At 46.3% G+C, this 20757-nt stretch overlaps 1 protein-coding gene across 1 annotated transcript in view; it reads right to left on the bottom strand.

Annotated features, from left to right (window-relative positions):
• Positions 1 to 10589: 10589 nt before the first annotated feature.
• Positions 10590 to 20757, bottom strand: part of ACER3 (alkaline ceramidase 3) — a 55440-nt gene continuing 45272 nt past the window's right edge. Inside the window, exons 9-11 of the mRNA XM_035560471.2 lie at positions 18617 to 18721; positions 17192 to 17237; positions 10590 to 16970 (exon numbers count right to left, since the gene is read on the bottom strand). Coding sequence (XP_035416364.1) covers positions 16917 to 16970; positions 17192 to 17237; positions 18617 to 18721 — 205 coding nt within the window. The 3' untranslated portion in view covers positions 10590 to 16916. The remainder of the gene's footprint in view (positions 16971 to 17191; positions 17238 to 18616; positions 18722 to 20757) is intronic.

Below are 20757 nucleotides of genomic sequence, written 5' to 3' on the forward strand. Positions count from 1 at the left end.
TCCAACGGCCCAGGAGCACTTGGATTAAGCAGCATCCTTCCGAATTTGACAACGCCGCTCGCAGCCTCTGGAATGTATTCTCTCCTTTTTCCTCTCCACATGATTGCAGCATAATCTCCTCCTCACTTGATTTATTTAAGCAGGCCTTCAGATGCTCCAGTAATGGGAGTCATTTAGGTCCCTCTGCAGATATGTATTTATTTACTGCTGTTGGTTGACGCTGCAGAGCCAGTTGGCAGGAGAGAGACAAGGCCAGGGTCACAAGAACGTTAAATTATTCGCTGTCGAAAATAGCTGGTCAAGAAAGTTGGATTAAGCAAGGTCGTTCAAGGTCACAGTCAATCCCTGGTGGGAGGAGAAGGGCGTTAATTAGCTGCTTTATTTATGGGGGTCATCGGGACCGAAGGGTTGGTAGCAAAAAAGGGGAACGACGGCAGCTCCTCTCGCTTTTTGGCACAGGCAGCTCTGGGGTTTGAAGCCAGATTGCTGTCCTTGCCCATGATGGAGAAGTGAAGCCTAAATCAAGTCTGGTTTGGGACTGAATCTGGCGATGCTGCTTCCATGAAGATGCTGCTGTGGTGGCTGGGGAGGTGCTCAGCAGGGGTAGGAAAAGCAGTAAGCCTGGCACGTACGACCTGGAGGGAGTGGGAGCCAACAAACCTCGTACTCACTGCGTGGCCCTCCACGGGAAAGCAGAACCACGACGGCCAGGTCTTCAGTGCCAGGCCAGAAGAGACCTTTCCATCCAAGGATCCGTGTCAAAAAGATGATTTTTTCCCTATTCTTTCTGCAAAAATTGAAAGGTAGAAGCCATAATACACAGAAAACCCTAACAAAACCCACCCCCTGCCCCGCTGCCTCATCGAACGCATCGGCCGTGAGTCCTGGTGGCACTGGCTGGCAACGAGCTGGTGCTAACTGGGATCTCCGCCAGGAAATCCACACCACTGTGCCCAGCTCTTAATTGTCCATATCGGTGCTTACCTCGACACGGTCACAAATCAAGGGAGCTTTGTAACGGGCTGCCTGCTATTAAGCAAAAGTCGAGCAGCAAGAAGCTGTTGGAGAGCGATGAAGACGCGAACTTGTGCTGGGTATTGGAGGGGAGAATTGGTGGTGCAGGTGAGAGGGAGGTGCTAAGAGACTGAAAACACTGACCAGGTAAAGAGAGGGAAGGTTATCTGCCTGGGAAACAACCCCAAGGGAAAGGAGCGTGTGGGTATATGTACAGAGGGCGACTCGGGTAACACAAATCCAGCATGGGGCTGCTGGAGCATTTACTCTCACCCTAAATCTCGAATCCTCGGGGGTGAAACCATGTCACGCAAGCGTGGGGAACCAGGCTCAGGTCCCCAGCCCCGTGCCCTGGCCGTCTGAGCAGCCTTTTGCCCAGCAGGGTGTGATTAGAGGAGAGCTGGGCTTGCTCTAACAGCTTTCCTACCCGGCATCGATCTGATCTCCCGAGCAAGCGCTCGCCTGCGTACGAATAAGCCACCTCAGGAGGAAAAAGTCCAAGTGCTGAAAAAAAAGGTGGCGTTGCAAAGCCCCATTTAGGGATGTGCTGCAATATTAAGCTCAAACGTGCCAGCCCAGCCCAGCCCTTTATGCCTGGGCTTTCAAACAGCCATCTTCCTAAAAGGGGAGAGAACCCCCCACATCTCCGAGGTTTTCTCCCAGACATAAGTTGATGGATTTCGAAGTAGCAGGGGGCTGAGTGACAGCCATGGCAAATCTCCATCTTCCTGCCGTGGTCAGCAGTGGTGATGGGGTGCTGCCCTCTGCCACAGCCTCAGGGTATCAGCAGATAACAGCTGATAAACCACCTTGCTGGGGTTTCTCACGGCATAAGCAGCAGGGTTGGGCTTGCCGGGAAGCCAATGCCATCTCCTAGCCACAAACCCTCCAGGACTTTGGCAGGGATGGACCTCTGCAGGGGAGCAGACGGCGTTAGAGGAGGGCTCCAGGCAATGACCTTCCTTGATTTTTCCATGGGGTTTTCCACGCTGAGAAACAAGACAGTCTGGAAAACAAGCGGCTTGCCAGCAAGCCCACGTTCCTTGGAGCAGAGGAAGGAAAGGAGCAAATGGCACCACTGCTCTTTTTATGGCAGGTCAGAAGCAGCCCCAGCAAACGCTGACTCCAAACAGTCCTGCCAAGAGCTTTTTAGGCAATTTTCCTGCTGAGTCTCTTCACCCCAGAGCCAAAAAACATACAGTTGTGATTTTTTTTTTCCGCTTGCCATCTCTGCCTTCAGCTCTGAGCAGACAGATGTCTGAGGATGCCATTTCCAGCAGCTCCCAAAAGCATGCGGAGAGCTGACGAAGGCAGAGCTGTTGGCATCAGCGGATGCCAACTGTGGATGTATGCTGGCATAACTGAGTCCAAACTCTTGCTTGATAGCAGCATCCTTCTGCTTCAAATCATTTGGAGATACATCGAGCACTACCTGGTATCAGAGACTTTGTTCTTCCACGTGGTGACCCTCAGGTAGCACTCGTGGGTTGTCCTCCTTGCCCAAATCCCTGCTGTCGTGCACGTAGAGCAAAGCTCCTGGAAGAAGACGGGGCTGAAGATGACCCAGAGGATCCCCTGCAACACAAGACAGTGAGCTGAGCAGCCAGTGGCTCCAAAAGGATGTATTTCCCCAGGGGTTTACTCATTTTCTTCAATATATTTCTGACCGAGCCACCTCCAACACCCACCAGGAGGTTGGCCACTCGCATCCGTTGCATTTCAAGGGAAGAAAGAGGTTGCAGAAGGGCTGAGGACCATTTGCCACGTTGGCCACGTGGCCCAACAGTCCCTTCACCCCCCTGCTCCAGGAGCCACGACTCCAACACGCTCACCCCACGAGAACTCATCATTTGGGATTTTCCTCCCCATTTCCAACGGGGATGTTTTTATAGAACGAGTTATTCTGCAAGAAACGCTTCTAGGACATGTCCTGGAGGCTCCTAGGGCATCTCCTTGTACCCCGTCAGCCCAACATCAGCACGTATGGCTCCAGCACTCGTGCTGACTCCTGCACTCGGTGAGGAAGCCAGCTCCAACCTCTTCCCCGGGGCCTGTCTAGGATTACAGAGCTCAGGGCAGGTTGCCTGGGTGTTAATTAGAGAGGTCACCTCCACATCTCGGCTTCATCAGCTTAGCTGCAAACAGGAGGGGAGCATAAAAGCGTTAGTGCAATTGAGATTGATGTGCTGCAGCCAGACTGGCTGGGAAGGTGGAGCCCAGGGTGTGGGGAAAACGGCAGCGACGTGATTCTTCACGTAACCCTCAGCTCGGCACCCTCGTCTGACCCCTCAGCTGGGATTGTAAGGACCTGGGAGGCCTCCCGAGCCCTGCGTTGGGTACAGCCCCCAAATGCATGCTCAGAAATCCTGCTCCTCTCTGGCAGTGTCTACAGATTGGCTTCTGCCCTGTTCTCCTCCACGAGTCTTACCTTTTAGGGGAAAATACTGCACTGTAGCCAAAATGAATTACCCAGACCCGCTGATAAGTGCTGCTTGCCACCTGGGTCGTGCAGATTCTCCCCTTACTCACCGGTAATACAGACAACAACGACACAGATGGCATCTCACCTTGATCCTCGTCTTTTTCAAACTTTTAGAGAACGGGGATGTGTCAGTCAGAAATCCGGAGGAGAACGTGAGGCTTACTTCAAACGCCTTCCTGCTCGGGGTGGCCCTGCTGGAGCAGGGTGGCACCAGAGGGACCCAGAGCTGCCCACCACCAGCAGCCACTCGGGGGTCCTCTGATGTGGTCCATGCAACCAGGGCAGACTCAAAACATTGAAAGCGTGGAGATGAGGCCCCTAAACCTTCAGAAGGTTCCTGGGAAGGCTTCTCCACCAACCTCCAAACTAAGACATGCTCGATGCCTAAGCTCCAGCAGACCCTGCTGATCTAGCCCTGTTTTTCAGAAGCCTTCTCATGTACTCTGCACTTCAGACAGCTTTCCCCTCTCTTTTTCACAACACGACTGCATTAGTCAAGTAAATGAATAATGATACAGCTTCTAAGCAGCCTGTGGCGCTGCCAGGAAGCTGTTGCCTCATTAAATCTGTGTCATATCCACTTTCACTCGCGCAAGGACGCATGTCTTGGCTGCCGGGCAGTGGACACGAGGTGAGAATTTGGCCTTTGGGGGGTTTCAGTTTCTTTAAAGGAGGCTGGTTCGCAGCTTGCTGGCAGAGCAACAGGCAAGGAACCCTCTGATCCTGTAAAAAAAAAAAAAAAAAGATAAAAATTGTTAATTGGCATTTAAGAGAAAAATATCACCTACTTGCAGATAGCATTTCCTGCTTTGCAATGTGGAAGAGCAGTTACTCGAACTCTCTCCTGACTCTCCAACCCTCCCTGGCTCGTGCTGCAATTAAGCCTGATCTCATTAACGAGACGCTGCCAGACCTGGCTGGGATTTGGAGAGGAGATCTAGGGAAAAGGCAGGTGTTGCAAGAAGTGGCAGGGCTGATTCAGAGCTTGGCTACCTTCCCTCTGAATCAGCATGAAAATAATTAATATCCCAGGCTAGCGGTAGGGGACGGCAGCCAGCTAGCTAATTATATGGTCCTCCTTATAATCCCAAATCCTCCCCACTTTTAATAATTCAAATGATCTCGCTCATTTGCCAGCCGAAAAGAAAGGGCTGGATTAATTAGCAAACAAGTGCGTAGTGCAGAGCACTTGGTAAGGGAAAGCTAAGACAAAATGATTAGCTTTGCCTTAAATTCTCGGGAAAAAAAAAAAAAAAAGAAAAAAAGAGAGAAAAAACAGACGCAGCAGTGCTCCCATAGCACAGAAAGTCCCATTGCTGTGTCTGATGCTGGGAAATCATCCTGCCCAAGGATATAAATCCACCCCAAGGATGTAATCCATCCCAATGCATCCAAATCGTTTCCTCCCTGCACACGGTGTTTTATTAGGGCTAATAATGGACTCGGCCAATGAAATGTCTTTTCATCGCTATCTGCCTGTGCCAGCAAGAAGGCACGGATGCCAAAAAGAGAGAGTCAAAAGGGTTTCAGAAGTGCAGAGCTTGTTTCATTTCTGAAGACAGGAGAAAAAAAAACCAATCCAGTTCAGTGACACTGATAGTTTAGGAAAAAATAAAGAGAAAATCTCTTAGCGCTCGGCTTCTTACAAGGAAAGAAGCCTCAAGACTCGCAATTAACTCAGATATTGGGGACAACTTCCCAAATCTAGCTTTGGAGCATGCAGCTGGCAGAGACTGTGGCATCCTGGAGGTTTCAGGCCCCATCCTGGGAAGGCTGTGTCGTGCTAAGGCATGACAGCTCGGGGGCTGCAGCTGGGGAACGGGGCATCGTGCTGGCCCAAAGAGGCTCACCCTGGTATGGCTGAGGGGACACACAGCCCGCGTCCCCCTCGTTAGCAAGGGGAACAAGCAGGGCCCTGTTATCACCCCGTTATCACCTCATTTTTGGGTACAGCTCCTGCTGTACGCCCGAGATCTTCCCATGCAATACCAGCTCTGAAAGCACCCCTGTGTGGTGGCAGCTCATGGAAGAAGAGGGATTCCCATGCTCGCTGCCATTACCAGTCCAACTTCTACCCCTGCCCCAAAAGCAAAGCAGCCCAGGCTCTACCTTTCAGCCAAATCACAGGCAACCTTTGCAGAACGAATCCCAAAGGCTCACATTTGCCTGCTGCAGTTGTGCCGATACGCAGGAGGTGGCAGCATCCTTCCAAAACGCAGCACTGCAGCTGAAAGAGCCTGGTGGCAGCCAGAGCCCAGTTTTTACCTGGAGGGTGAGTTAATTGTGAAATCACACGGTCTGAGACACAGGGCTTGAACTGACGAGGTGTTGCTCCAGTTGTAGACGAGGATTTGATGTCAAACCAGGCTCTGCTGGGGGGAATCCTGCAGCCCAATATCTGGAGCAGGGCAGGCGACCGCAGAAATTGCATCTCATCAGCCAAGAAAACGAGAAGCCGGGCCTTAAATGCAAATGCAGCAGGGTTACACGCTTCGTATTGACACGGACCAGAGCCTCACAGCCCATACAGATGCACATTTCTTTCTGAGAGCAACATATGAGAATTACAACCACTGTCACACCTCTGATGGATAACACTCGAGGTTCCTTCTGCTCTCCCTAATTTGCTGACTCCTGATTTCAAGCTGCTCGCAACAGGAGCAGTCCCTGATCTTATCAGGCTCTTTATATACATGTATTTAAGATACAGCTTGGTTGTCAGCGAGTGTTTTCCTGCATTGCTCTCTTTTTCCCTGAGCCCAGATCTCTAAGCACAAACAGCCAGGCTGGGCATGGATTCAGGCAGGAGAACCCCATTTGAAATCACGCTGTAAAGGGATGCTCTCCTCCACCTCCAGCCTTCCCACCTGACGATGTTTCTGCTCCAGATACTCATCACCACCACTGCACGAAGTTATTGCTTCCACCACTCTGTCTAGGACTGGTAAATCTGCTCAAGGCAAGAATGACCAGGTTTGTTTGCTCCGATGGTCAAATTAGCCAGACCTTGAGCTGGCAGAGCAGAGTAGCTCTGCAAAGGGGCCACCACAAGCAGCAGTTTGCTCTGGGAACACCTCTCTGCAGCCTCACAAGTCCTTGTTCTGAATCCCAGGTCCCTCAGGAGACCCCAGGCATAAAATCTTCACAGAATCACAGAATGGCTTGGGTTGGAAGGGACCTTAAAGCCCATCCAGTTCCAACCTCCTGCCACAGGCAGGGATGCCACCCACTAGATCAGGTTGTCCAAAACCCCATCCAACTTAGCCTTGAACACCTCCAGGGATGGGGCATCCACAGCCTCTCTGGGCAACCTGTGCCAGTGCCTCTCCACCCTCTGAGCGAAGAATATCCTCCTAACATCTAATCTAAATCTCCCCTCTTTCAGTTTAAAACCATTCCCCTTGTCCTATCATCATCTGCCTGAGCAAAAAGTTGCTCTCCATCTTTTTTATGGTCCCCCTTTAAGTACTGAAAAGCTGCAATAAGGTCACCCTGGAGCCTTCTCCAGGCTGTAGAAGAAACCCCAAACTTCTGCACAGCTCTTCCAGCCCTTGTCTACAAGGTGCTGTTTCTAAATGCTTTTCTACACTGATTTGGGGTCCTCTTATTAAAAAGAGACGTCCTGAGTGGTGTTTAAACACTGATTTTGCCAAAGACCTGGTCTGCACCAGGACTTCATTGTGGGGTTGGGCTGGGGTGGCTGTGATGGATGTACAGACCTGATGTGGAGCTGCTGATGTGCCACGTGCTGGTAGCTGAAGAGGATGGGTGGTCTTGGTCCATGGTCCACGAAAGGGGCTTCTACTCCATCCTGACCACGAACATCACGGGATGTGAGCGTATGGACAAACCCACTGAGCTGTACAGCAGCTGCAAAGCAAATTGAGAGCAAACAGTCAAATTCGGGGGAACGTGGCAGAGAGATGTTCAGCAGCAAGCCATTAATCAGCCCTCCCACTTCAATTAATGCCAGCAGCAAGAAAACCCAGCTGGAGTTTGCTTGCTTTTCAAATAAGCTGTATAAAAATATCCCTCCTGTGACAGCTCTGCTTTGATGTCGGGGCTCGCAGGTTCATTGCTGGTTTAAATCTTCTAACTAGCACTTAATCTTGTTTTCGTTCCAGCCCAGGCAGGACGTTAAAAACAAGAAGATTAAAGAAAAGCCTTGAACAAATAGAAAAAAAAATAAAACAGCAACAACAACAAAAAAACATGAAGACTTTAGACTAACAAAATCCTGTTAAGCAATGACTCACGGGTGCTGGGACAGGTCTGCCCAGGTGCAGAGTGGATTTGGCTGCGGTGTTCGCTGCTTCTCTTACCTGAGAGGTTGGACTTGTCCCCAGGTTTACACAATGCTGCAATATTTTAACCAATTTCCTCCGTTCCGCTGCCCGGCAGTGAGTCAACACAGCAGCTACGAGGAAAAAGCACTGCTAAAGTTAGGCATCCACATAAATCACTGCAGCAATGATGCTCTGCAGCCAGCCTATAAATATTAGGGGTTTGACATCAGTTTACATCAGCAGGCTAACTCAATTAATTCAATTTCTGCAGGCTTATGCGAGCTGTTGCTCATTAACATTCACCCACCTGAGCTCGGTGATGAGGAACCACTGAATCAGAGCCCTCGATGGCTCAAGTGTCACCGGGTGCTGTGCTGTGGGCGCGCAGTCCCCCGGAGCTGCACGCGCCGAGCTCTGGTGGCGTTAATTACAGCTAATTCCATTAAGCCGGCGTGTGCCTCCCGCATGCAAATTCGGGAGCCTGTCTCAGAGTGAAGCAGGTTAATCAAGCTGGATGTTTTTCACTGGTTTACTTGGATTACAGCGGGTGTTGCGTGGGAGCCAGGTGAGAAACCCAGCACAGGGAACCCAAATTCCTGGTAAGGGATTTAGGAACCAGGGTGCTGGCTTAACAGGACCGCTTGCAAAATGGGTTTACGGTAAATCCACGAGGTTTCTGCTTGTAGGTTGGGACGTTTTATCCATCACACGTGGTGCTCCATATACCAGGTCCCTGTTGACATACGTGGGGTCCCGTCATGTGCACAAGGTGAACGACGTCTTCCCAGCCCTGTTCGTGCTCTGGGTGCAAAGAACCTCCTGGAGCTCCAGTTCTCACCACGTCGTACCCTCTCGTGCTCTCAGGTGGCTGAGGGTGGATCCACACATCCGCAGACCCGTCTTTGTCCTGCTTCTGTTGATCCTCTTTTCCATGCCAGGACAGCTGCAGCGTTGTCTGTCTGTCCTGTCCTGCTGGGGACCCATCAGAGGAGCCTTGCTGGAGCTCAGGCTGGCTTTGGACCCACCACTTCGGGCGACCGAAGTCCTATCAGCCTCAACATCGCCACTGACAGAGCACCAAAGGTCCCCTGCCAAGGTGGCAGTGACCATCTCCATCGTGGGCCCCTGGTTAGGAACACAGGGATTAAAGTATTGCAAATAAATAGCTTCAGTTTTATCATTTTAACAGGCTGAGTAAAGAAAAACAAGGGGAAAAAAAGAGGGGATTGGACATTAAGAGAGCTGCAAGTAAATTTGCAGTTCTGTAAAGGAACTGTCAAGCTTGAAATTGAATTTTCTGGCTGGGAGGAGGTCTTCGATAGAACCACGATGTTCTTTTTTTTTTTCCCCCAGGGAAATTTTGAAGTATTAACCAATTGTGGGCTAGTGCAAAACTGTGCTTCACCCAGACTAGCACTCAGGCAAAGTTTGGCTTTATTTTGGACGTGCACCAAGGAAGCAAAACCGAGGTGACCCATCCAACGCGGTTCCTGGTCACTCCATGTCAGATCTGCTAATTGTATGGGTTGCAGGAGAAATACTGAAGCTCCAAAAGCTGGAACAAAAAAATAAAAAGTAAAATTCACACCTGGGGACTTGGGGCATGCAGTTCCGATCCCCCAGGCTCTCTACGCTCTGAACTGCAGGGAGCAGTATCATGGGAAGTGAGGTTCCCCTGGGCATTTACCCCACACTGCTATGAGGTTTCCTGCTCTGTGGCTTGGCCCCCAGGTATTTAATTCATGGTTTTTCCTAAAAGAGACACGGCTGCAGAGATGTGAGCAGGAAGAAATGGGGCCTCTGAGTAGGACGGGCCAGAAGTGGGGGAAATATCCCAAATCAGTACCTGATTCTGGCTGCTGGGGTGTGGTATGTCTTGCTGGTAAGCGCCTACTGGTCCATGGTTTCTGCTTAGAGAGGTTCTGCCGTGCAGCAATTCTCCTCCTCTGCCACTGAAAGAGGAAAAGGATGAGGTTGAAGAGGGCCCTGCTATCCCCTGCTCTGAATCAGTCAAGCTGTGAGCTCCAAGCTCACAACACATTCACATGCCTCCCACCTCCTGCTCTCCCACCCGTGTCAGGCATCTGAATTCCCCTTTTAATGGGCGTGCTGGGGATGGGCTTTGAGGGAGAGAAGATCCTGTACTGCCTGCAGGCAGCACCCCACCTCTGAGCAAGGTCCTGTGCTTGAAGGGCCCCAGCAAAAGGCAGTGGACTGGGGAAACATGAGAGCCTTGCACTGGAGTTCAAAGCTCTCTTAGTTTTAAGATGTTTTTAAGATGTTTCTGTGCTTGGTAGCTGGCTACAGGCAGGAAGCCCAGCTCACCGAGCTACCACGGGGCTCTTACTGCAGTGGCTGCAGACAGGTGGCTTTCCCCTTCCTCCTCGTTCTCCCCAGGGAAGGAGATCCTCTGAGTGCATCTCTGGAAAGGATCCTGCATATTCCTGTATTAGAGAAACACAGCACGGGCAGGATTAGAACAAAACCAAGCTCTCACTGCATGGAGGAAAAGGCAAACCGAGAGGTGTCTGCGTGCTCTGTAGCAGCGCTTTGCAATCGTTTTTGTGTGCGCTCCACGGGAGCAGAACTGCCAAAAACGAGCTGGCAATTTTAATGACATGACCACAGAGATGAGCTAACATAACTGGGGCTTTGTGAAAAATGTCAATGCCTTCACTGGATGTATAACAAGAGAGGATGCTTGGAGGGGGCTTCCAATCTAACCCGAGGCACCCAGCCACCCATCAGCATCCAGACGGACCAGCCAGCCCCGTGCAACACAAAAGCAAAGAAACACCCAGGGAAAGTTATATTTAAAACAAATTTCTTTAATAATTTGAACTATAAAGACACAAATTAGTGCTTGACTGCAGCATGAGTAACAACTGAAATACATTAAATATACAAAGCTACCGTGTTTGCAAAACAAGACAGGCTGATACAGAGAAGCCTAATGTTAGTTACCAGTTGCTCTGGTACAAAGAAGCAGTCGAGTATTATCAAAATTGTCAATAAACGTTGCTCGATGCAGCTGTGTTTTACAAGTCAACTGCTCTTCATCTGTCACAGTGTATTTATCCATCTCCGCAACAATATGCTGAATTTCAGGACAAAATATTACAGCTAAATAGTGTCAACGTTAAAAAGTTTGGTCACATAATGCGCCGGCTATTTCCTGTCCCTTACAGGCAGGCAGATGTTATGTGCTACGACAGTAAACAAGGCATCATCAGTGCACGAAGCTGAGTTCGATAGTTAACATCAAAGAGTCAACGTCAGTTTGGAAGATCAAGAGAAAAAAAAAAAAAAAACAGTTCCTGATCAGTCTGAGGAGTAACTACTGCTTATGCTGCTTGAAATTCTCTTCCAAAATCCAGGGAGTGATATTTATTCTTCTGCAGGGACTGACCAAGGTGTTATTTTAGCAACTCATGCTACCAAAATGATTTCTATGAGCACGCTGGAAAGCCCATCTCTATACAATATTGGTTTTAAGAAATAGATCTATGTTGTTCCAGGGCTTTGGGGAAAGAAGGATGAACCTCGGATTGTGCTTACACATCTTCCCGTGTCCTGGTGAGGAAGGACAAACAATGGGAAGACCCTTTATTGAAGATTCATTCGGGAAATCTCAACAACCTGCTCTGAGCATCAGGCAGATGTGTGGACTCAACCTGTGCGAAATGTGCGCAAAACATTTTGCAGGCACTGGTTTAGGGTCGTGCAGCAGCTGGATTCTCATCTTGATTTGTCTTAAATCTGCTGTTAGGTGCTTAACCTAAGCTAGATGCCTTCAACACGTATAAATAGAGAGTTCTGAAGTAAAGCATGAGATTCAGGCACCAATCCTGCCCCCCATAATGTAGATATGAACTCTCTGGAGCATCAGGCAGGGAGCTCCAGTAAGTAAACGGGGCTCTGCATAAAGCGCTCGCTTGACTGCTGTGCCTTCACGTTGCCTGTCACTGATTTAAAATGTGGGGCTAAATCCAGCAGGCAGCTTCCAGACTCGGGAATGACCCAACAGCATCAGGGACATGGAGCTGGGAGGCACGTGGTTGCAGCCAGGAAGAGGAGAGCTACGTTTCTGCAAAGCAACTAAAAGGAGGAGCACTCCGACTCCTGCATTAGAACAATATTTAACAAAACACAAACCTACCAAGGACCTTGTCTGCAGACCCTGGGGAAAAACATGGCCTCAGCTCTCAGAAAAGACTTAGAACAGAGAGTTCAGGCACTTGGCAGCAGCAGACAGTGGCTGGGCGAGACAAACCAACAAACCCCAACCCAATCTCAATGGTTACCCAGTATGATCTCTGCAGTTACCTTACAGGATCCCAAAACTGGCAGAGGGCGTTCCAGATGCGTAAAAAGCATTTTCGTTCATGTGTGAGACAACTCATGTCACGTTCCAGCCTCATAAAACAGCTGAAAATCTACAAGGAACTGAATGTAACATCATTCCATCACCTCTACAGTAAAGACCGCAGGCAGCATGAAGAGTTAAACGTAAAAATAGCAAAACATTCAAGCTTGTTACACAAGTATCTAAAGTGCAGATATCAAGAGGGTGGTTGACGTAATACTATGGGATTCTGTGCTTAATCTTTTCTTATTCTCTTTCCATATACAATTTCTTAATCTCCTTCTGGCTTTCACTTCCCCTGGGTAATAAAGACTCCATCATTTATCCCTTTTCCTAAGAAAGCCTCACAGTTAATCAGTGCTTTGCATTTAAAGCCTCCCACCGCCTACTTTAGAAGTGCAGATGGGAAGATCAGATTTCTTTAAAGAAAAGCAACTGTTTTACCTGGATATGTCAATTAAAGTTATGGGGCACACAGTTCACCAAAATGATAGTGTGTTCCTGGATTTTGAGGTGTCCTGAAGAAAACAGCAGTGCTGCTTCATTGCAGCTCACCTTCCACTCCCAAGTATCACACTCAGTTACAAAAATACAAAAAAAGAAAATCCATGGGGAGAAATAGGTTTAAAAGTTGTCTTACTGGAATTATTGAATGCAAGCTAAAAGATGTGGTGGTGGCTGTGAGAAACACAAGTGATACTGGAAGGACACTCTTGTTATGAGTTTCACATAGATGAGTTTGCTGAAAAACTCCTTCAGCTGCTAGAAACCAGGTGCTGGGAGCAAACTATGGCCAAAGAATCAAACGCATTTCGAGGCACACAGTTTCCCTTCAGCCAAACAAGGCAGGGCTGAGGATGAACACAGCCCAATATTAGATTAGAAGATAATTAGAACTAACTATAGAACAGTATTTCCTAACACATCTTTTCCAAAGTCACGCCAAACAAGTTGTAAGCATCACTTGAGCTTTAACTGTAACAATATAGTGCCAAAAAGGTTTCACTCCACCTGTCTGCACTGAAGTCCTCCTACTCACATCCCCTTCTAAACCAGACTCCTGGGTGCAGAGGAAGAGCAGACAGAGCAATACCTAGGAGCCTGACAGCCACCAAACGAGTCAGGACATTTGCGCAGCGTGAGCAGTCAGCCACAGATCCACACAATACTGCTGCAAACCTCAGGGGCTGCATGCTGCTCCAGCATCTGCATTTTCAGGCAGGCATAATTAAGGGCACAGGCATTGAACAAATACAAGACAGAGGTAGATTGGCAAGTGACAGACTGCATAATCCAATGCTGACTACGGGGCAGTCTTCTAAACACTTGCTGGTAGCACAACTTCCTTGTGCTTAAAGGAAAAGCAACAGAATGAGGTCCGGAGATGACTAATACTGCGAGCCAGCTTCAAACGCCGCCTCCAAAACACAGACAAGAATCCTCCTGGTGGCAGATTTCTCCTTCTCATGTCTCCTCTTTATAGCTGAAAACGTAGGTCTGGGGCTGTATCCAGAGAACCTTGATTCCTGGCGTCAAGTATGGAGTTGATCTGTATTGGGAGAGCTGTTTTGACATTTTTCTACTACTTGCAAGGAAGAAGTTCTCAGCTGCTGATCTGTGCCAAGCCGATGGTCTCAAGATGATTATTTCGTGGTTCTTCATAGATGTTGAAGAATTGAAGAGTTTATCACTGTCATTAAGTCTGCCCAACACAGCCTGTAGGATTCATTTTACAAGCCACCTGCTATTTCTGTAATCCCCTTTAAAGTAGCTGCTGTCTGAATCCTACTCAAAAAAATAGGATCAAAGATGACCCATCTTTTAAGTTGTAGTGCAAGAAAAGTTTGGGATATGCTGCTCTTAAGACTGTAGGGAAAAAAAAAGCTCAGCACATAATTCAAGTGATGGAAATAAAAAGCAGTCTAACAGACATCTAACAAGTGACAGTCGTGAAGACTTATGTCTTTCCAGGCACTAGAAAAGTTATTCTGAATTTCAGTGACATGAAGCTAGAATTGGCTTGCCGTTTTCAATATCACTTACAATAAGGCAGTCAACCCGAAGCACCCATAATTTTAGATTACTTATGCTTAGAAGGATATGCATATAAAATTACATTCTTCAGGGTCTAACATAACCTGAAAGAAAGGCTACTGGGAGGGTGTCCGTCGGTCATTTGGAATGAAAGAACAACACTATTTGCACAAGCTTTTAAGATAAAAACCATCAGAGACGAAGAATATCCAAATGAAAAGCTAACAGCAGCATAAAATTAAGAAGAGCTTTTCCATTTATTCTTTTTTTTAAATCCTAACAATTCAACAGGACCTGAAGAAAACACCGTGTACTTCCTTGTTCCGAGTGTGTAGGAGAATCTACAATTTCCTTAAAATATATCATTATAGAGATGCTTTATCAGTAAGAAAGTGGCTTTTTAGAATACTGTGACTTCTGCAGTTATGAAGAAGTAAAAAGCAGAGCCCTCAGATCCTCCAGAAACAAAACTAAGGGCAATAAAATACAGGTTTTGTTCGTTGTCTTAAAAATATTACCATGTCTAGCAGATGTCACTTGTGATTGCTGATGCATCTAGTTGCTGTGCTGCTCCTTTTACAGGACTCTTTCCCCTAATTTATGGGAGCATGTAAACATACTAAACAAGAAAACAAGATACAGGGTGCAGAAACACACTTGAAAGAGCCTGGAGATGAATAGGCAGGCACTTATTTTTAAGCTACATTTTAAAAACGGTTCTCAAATGTCTCTACAAAAAAACATGCCTTCTGGGTAATTACAGACATCTAGGCCAAACCTGCATTTTCCTCGCTCTGTGCTAGTTGTTCCAACCTCTTTCAGTTTGAAGACCCCTCAAATTTCCCAGAACTGGAGCCTACTGACAACAGATTTGTTTAAAAATTTTGTTCAGGTATCTTTATAGTGGTTTGCTGATTACAGGTTGCAATACACTGCTTTCAGCTCGTGCTTAAACCTTGCTGAAGTCATTCAAGGTTAAGCATCTTTTTCCAGCCCTGAGTTTGGGTCTGCATGATCCCAAGAGCTCAGGGCCAGTCACCAGATCCAAAAGCAATGATTTTGTTTGGAGACTTGCACCAGTAAGGGTGCTACTGATGGACACTGAGGATACAGCTAAGTCACAAGCAGGAAAAAAAATATTAAAGGGAAAAGACCGTTTTAGTTATCGCTGATTGTACAACACCGATTTCAGTCTGACTTCTTCCACTAGTCAGCACAAGGAAGCTTACAGTAGCCGGAATTTTGTGATCCTGGAGACAGCTTTATAGCTACATAACTATGCCTTGCTGCTGCGTGCAGGTTTTAAATCAATGCAGAACGGGAGTTCCAATCAGTCTGAGCATTTCCCTTTTTCCTTCAAGGCAAGGAAGGACAAATCCCTCAGAGCATCAGAAATTGCATAGCATGGCAGCCAGGAGGCCTAGAGACAAACTCCAGTAGTCGCCCCAAGATCTGGGGAGACAAAACAAGAGCCTCCAATATGAGGTATATTTTGAAAAACTGTTAGTTCAATGTTTTCTTTATGCTTACTGACTAACTTTGATCAGCTGAGTAGGTTGCAGAAATCAGAGGGTTTGTACCCGATTAAGAGCCAAAGGTTGGTTTTAAAAAAGCATTCAACTTTCCACAGGGAAACTGCGTAATGGAAAGATTAAGAGCAAGCAGTCAAAATACTGCCAATTGTATTTTGGGGTTTCCTCTATGTAAATCTTGTTCTTTACTCCTCTTTCTTCATTATTCCTGAATAAGAAGACAATTCTCAAAGTCAGACCAATATTTAAGACTCTTTAAATAGGAAAGGCATGAATTCAAAGCTGATCGAGCACACATATGTGGTGCTTGTCAACCTGTATCAAGAATGGAATACAGGGAATGAGAAGCAGGGACAGAAAAGGAAAGCATGTAAATAATAAAACGTTTTAGAAGTGTTTCTTGTGGTTATACAGTCATCCTGCACTCTCCTGATGGATCACTGATCAAACAAAACAGGATTTCTGTTTCCATACACAAACAAGAACCCTTATAATGCTTCACCATCGTAAACGTCTTCTCCTGGTCACACCCTGGAACATCCTCCAGGATGTACCTCAGCTGGACTAAAGAGAAAATGGAAACTTGGTAGAAAATTACCTAAATGGCACATGTATCCCAACCTTTTCTGCTTAAAACTTAAACAGCAAAGGAGGCTGTGGAGAAGCAAGGCTAGAATAAAGCCATAAATCAACCATTACATACTTCATTAATTGTATAAAAGTGCAAGGTTAAAGTAGTTCAGGTTAAGCATTCAGCTCACTATAGGCCACACAGATACTTAGCTTGGCCATCAATGACCTGTTTTGTTTTTTTTTTTATCATTCAGTTACTAATATTAGTTTAAACCACAGAAAGAACAACTGAATGAAAAACTTACGCAACCCACTTCAAAAATGGTTAGTTTTCTGTGACCAGCACGAAATATTAGCTCAGTATCACCAGCTATACAATATATACAGAAAAATATTGTGTCTTAAACTTTGTTTTAACAACTTAGAATAAAGCTGTACTACTAAACATTATTTCCCTAGCGTGCGAACTCTTCGCTCTGCTCTGGCTGGCGGGCCCAGTAACACCGAGAAGTCCTTTGATAGCAACAATACTCGAACAGATCCATGATTCTGACAATCCAGCCACGGCAATTGTTGAATCGCTTTATTCAGCCAGGCCAGGGGGTCGCGTGGGACTGCCTGGGTCTCAGTCAGAGCTTCTTGGGTGGCTCCACGAGAAGAACAGGCCATATCCCGAACACAAACTGTTAAAACATGAAAAGAGGGAAGATTTCTTGGAATACCACCTCTCCTAGAACAGAAAGCCAACTCTGTTAACGATACTTTAGCTGCTTTTCTTGGAATGCAGCTAGATATTGAAGACAATACCCTAAGGAGGCACAAAAAGCAAGCCTCTGTGTGTGTTCAGGCCCGAGACACCTGAATGCTGCAGCTCATGAATGGAAACAAAACACTGGTTGCTTACCTTCACCTTTGGCCTGTGTTTCAGGAAAAGTGTCCTTGTGTATAAACTGAGGAAAAGAAGGAGAGCGTGCTTGAAATTTGATGTATAAAATAGCATACAAAGTAATAATTGTGTCCCAATCCCAGATTTATTTTCCAGCTAGAAAATAATTGCTTCTGGGATTGCAGAACTACCCATTCTGTCTAAGTTTATGCAAAATAGGGAGTATTAGCCTACAGTGAATCCCACTGTGCTAGATTCCTATTAGAAACTGATCTACACTACCAGCTATGTGTGTAGGCAGAGAGAAACCAGAGAAGTAAATTCTCTCTGCTAAAGAAAAGACTGAGTAGGGGTTAGAGCCTGTCAGTTTGGAAGGACGTAATTTCATCAGTGTACCACAAAACGCAGATGTCAACAGAAATAATAAAAAAGCAGAGCTGGGTTCTGTATCTCATTTTTGTTCTGGCCCATCCTCTTTTCTCAGCAGACCTGAGCATGACCTCACTTTTTACGTGGACGTTTCCCCAGATAGCATAAGCGATGCCACAGTGTGGCTGAGAAAACACCAGGGAAACTACTGCAGAGAAAGCATGCGGTTCCTTGGGTTAGGACAGACATCAGGCATCTGTGCATTCCCCAAGGAAAAAGAAAAGTTGTTTTCTCTGTGCAAGCATGCTAGAAAAACTTTGCCTATGGTGTTCAAACTGGTATGTGATCACGTTTTCTCAACTATGTAGAACATAACTGTAAGAGAGTCTCTAACAGGTAAGTGGTAAAAGATTATTTAGATATTGAACATACTACCTACATTCTTCAGACTCCAGCTTACATTCTGCTCTCATTCTTGCTTCCGGTAGATGGTGGTATAGAGCAAAAAAACAGACAAATCTGCTCGCTGCACACTTGCTAATGTAGGCTCTTAAACATTTTAAGATTTCTTCTAAAGCTAACATCCTGCACTTCTGGGAACAGCTCTGCTCCAACCACTCCAGCTGTCACCCCTTCTGCACTACAGCATGATGCCTGCTTGTTTTCGGGAGTGACAGCGCTTATCAGAAAGATGAGTTACGCTTCTAAAATTAAACCGTATTTAAGCACTTGAGGATTGCTGCAGAAGAACAAAGATATTAATAGCTTTTATTTTTGAAATATACTGTCAAATAATTTTGCAGTTGCGCTGCTAGAGTTCCCACCTGTGAATTGCATTTTCCTGAAGAAGTATGGCTATTTAAAGACTGATGACTATATTTTGAAGAACATACATTACTTCTGTAGAGTTTACAGATCAGTAACAAAAGGGAAAGGAAAACTCACACCTCCTCCAGTTTAGTAAGAAGTCATTTTCCTGTTCTTCTCATCGATACAACTTGTTGAAGTAAATCTGAACCTTGGAAACCTCCTAAGACTGCTTTATGATAATCCGGTTTAGAAAACATTTCCTACCTTAGCAGGATATGAAGGTAAGAGCCCAGGCCTGTGAGAATATGCCACCACGCATGAAACTGTGTCACGGCTCCCACAACAGGAGGCATCTTCTCTCGTAGTGCCCTGTAAGAGAGAAATACCACGCAATTGTTTTTCAAAACTAAGCAATCTCGGGTCTGAGTGATCAGTTACCTCTGGAGTAAAACGTTAGAGAACATATTTATGGCATCCCACACTCTCAAATGAGTGCTATCATTCTTCTCGCCAAAACCCTGTCAACTACTGTCCATAGGAAGAAACGCTGAGGATACGGTCGGAGAGAACAATCTGACATCACTGCTTCACCTTTGGCAACCACTCCACCTTTTCTCCAGTTCCACGGGGGCTCAGCTTGGCCATCTGTGGCTTATTATAAAACAGGGACAAAACGGGTGTTTAGTGAGGAAGCAATGAAGGTGGAGGGTCTGAAATACTCTGCCAAACTGCTCTATATTTTGAACAGTTACGAGGCATTAGCCACTAGGGAAGAGGCTAAATGGAGACAGAGAAAGAAAGGGAAAGAACTAAGTTGCCCTTTCTTTCTCCTGCTCAGGAGGTTTCTGCAGGTAACGCCTGTTTGGTTGCTGGTGAAGCAACATTTACACCTGCCTGGCTTCTTTTTTGACTTCTATTTCACATTCAGTCAAAACAAAAAGGGAAAATAGTAACGGTTGCAGGCGTGAAGGAAGAAAGACCTGCAGCTTCCGTAATACTTATTTACTGCATGATGTTACAGTGTCTAGTAACTGACTAAATGCTAATCCCTGAGCTACTGCTTAGGTTTCCAGAGCCACTCAGCTACGAACGTGAGCACAGCTTCAATTCAGTCAGGAACACCCAAACCATCACCCTGGCACAGCCTCAGAGCAAGATGCCTCAGAGCAAGATGCACAGCCTCAGAGATGGCAAGAAATCTCAAAGCTCAAATTCAGAAGCTCCTGATTTTTATTTTTATTTTTAAATCAGCTCCAGTCTAAATGAAACAAGGAAAAACAAGAACTGCATCAAAACACAATTTTCAACATTAAAACCCAAAAGAGCAGGTGGGTGGATGACTCATGTTAAATCTTCAACAAATAAAAAATTACAAGGAACTAAAATATATTTTTTTCCAAAGGTTCAAGTTATAATACCACCTGTAGAACTCAAAGGCTCTGCAGACATCTGATTATTAAAGCTAGTAAACAAGAATGTGTTTTTGTTTTTTGTTTTTTTTTTTCCCAGCACCATAACCAAACAAGTGTAGCAGCAGATATGCTAACATTTTTTCCCTTTGCAAAACAAGGCTGGAAAAAAGCGCTTAAGCAGCTGCAGCAACCTTTGGGCCTAGGACCAAGTTCCAAAGCCCCACAGAGCTCCAGCAGCAGCTCAGCAAGCTCAGAGAGCTGGGGGTTGTGATCTCACCAGCGATGTGATGCAGCTGCAAAAATCCACCTGGATGCCAGCATGTGCAGAGCCACTGTACACCCACCTATTTGTGTTGGCAAATAACTGTATCAAGCTGTATCAGGTATTTTTAGAGTTGTGGCATGATGTACTATATTCAGTACACCTGTATTTTTTAAACATTTAATGGAAACCCTGCTAGAGTTAAGTTTCAATTGATTTAAAATAGCGCAGGGTCTACAGAGCCAAAAAGGACAGAAGTGGACTTCTTTACAGCATGCTACAAGCTCAGCGTGACAAAGCAACCTACTAGGAGCTCTGCGCACCACAGATTCAAGCGTATAGCAGTGCATGAGAGAGTCAGGATGGGATTTTCTGGATGCTGGCATCAACCTCTCCATCTCCACCAGCATGTGGTGGAGCACAAGCACTAAGTGAAAGAGAGGTGCTGCTATGAAGCTGCTCAGCTCCAGGGAATGCAGATTTTGAGAACAACGTGTTGGACTGGTGTTCTTTCTTGCACGGACAGAATACATAGGCTTACAAGATGGTGGGCTTGTCTGGAAGACTTTTTTTTTTTTTTAAATAAAAAAAAGCCAACAATTGGCAATAGACTAAACAGAAATGAAATCTTTCCTGGCCTCCTCTAAGTGCTAAGACTTCAGGCTTAATAATGACAGCCAAGCACAATGCACTGGCTCAGAGTTACTGTTCTTTCTCAGACACTCCAACAG

Source organism: Cygnus atratus, chromosome 1 (genome assembly GCF_013377495.2).
Source record: "Cygnus atratus isolate AKBS03 ecotype Queensland, Australia chromosome 1, CAtr_DNAZoo_HiC_assembly, whole genome shotgun sequence".
In the NCBI taxonomy this organism is placed as follows: Eukaryota; Metazoa; Chordata; class Aves; order Anseriformes; family Anatidae; genus Cygnus; species Cygnus atratus.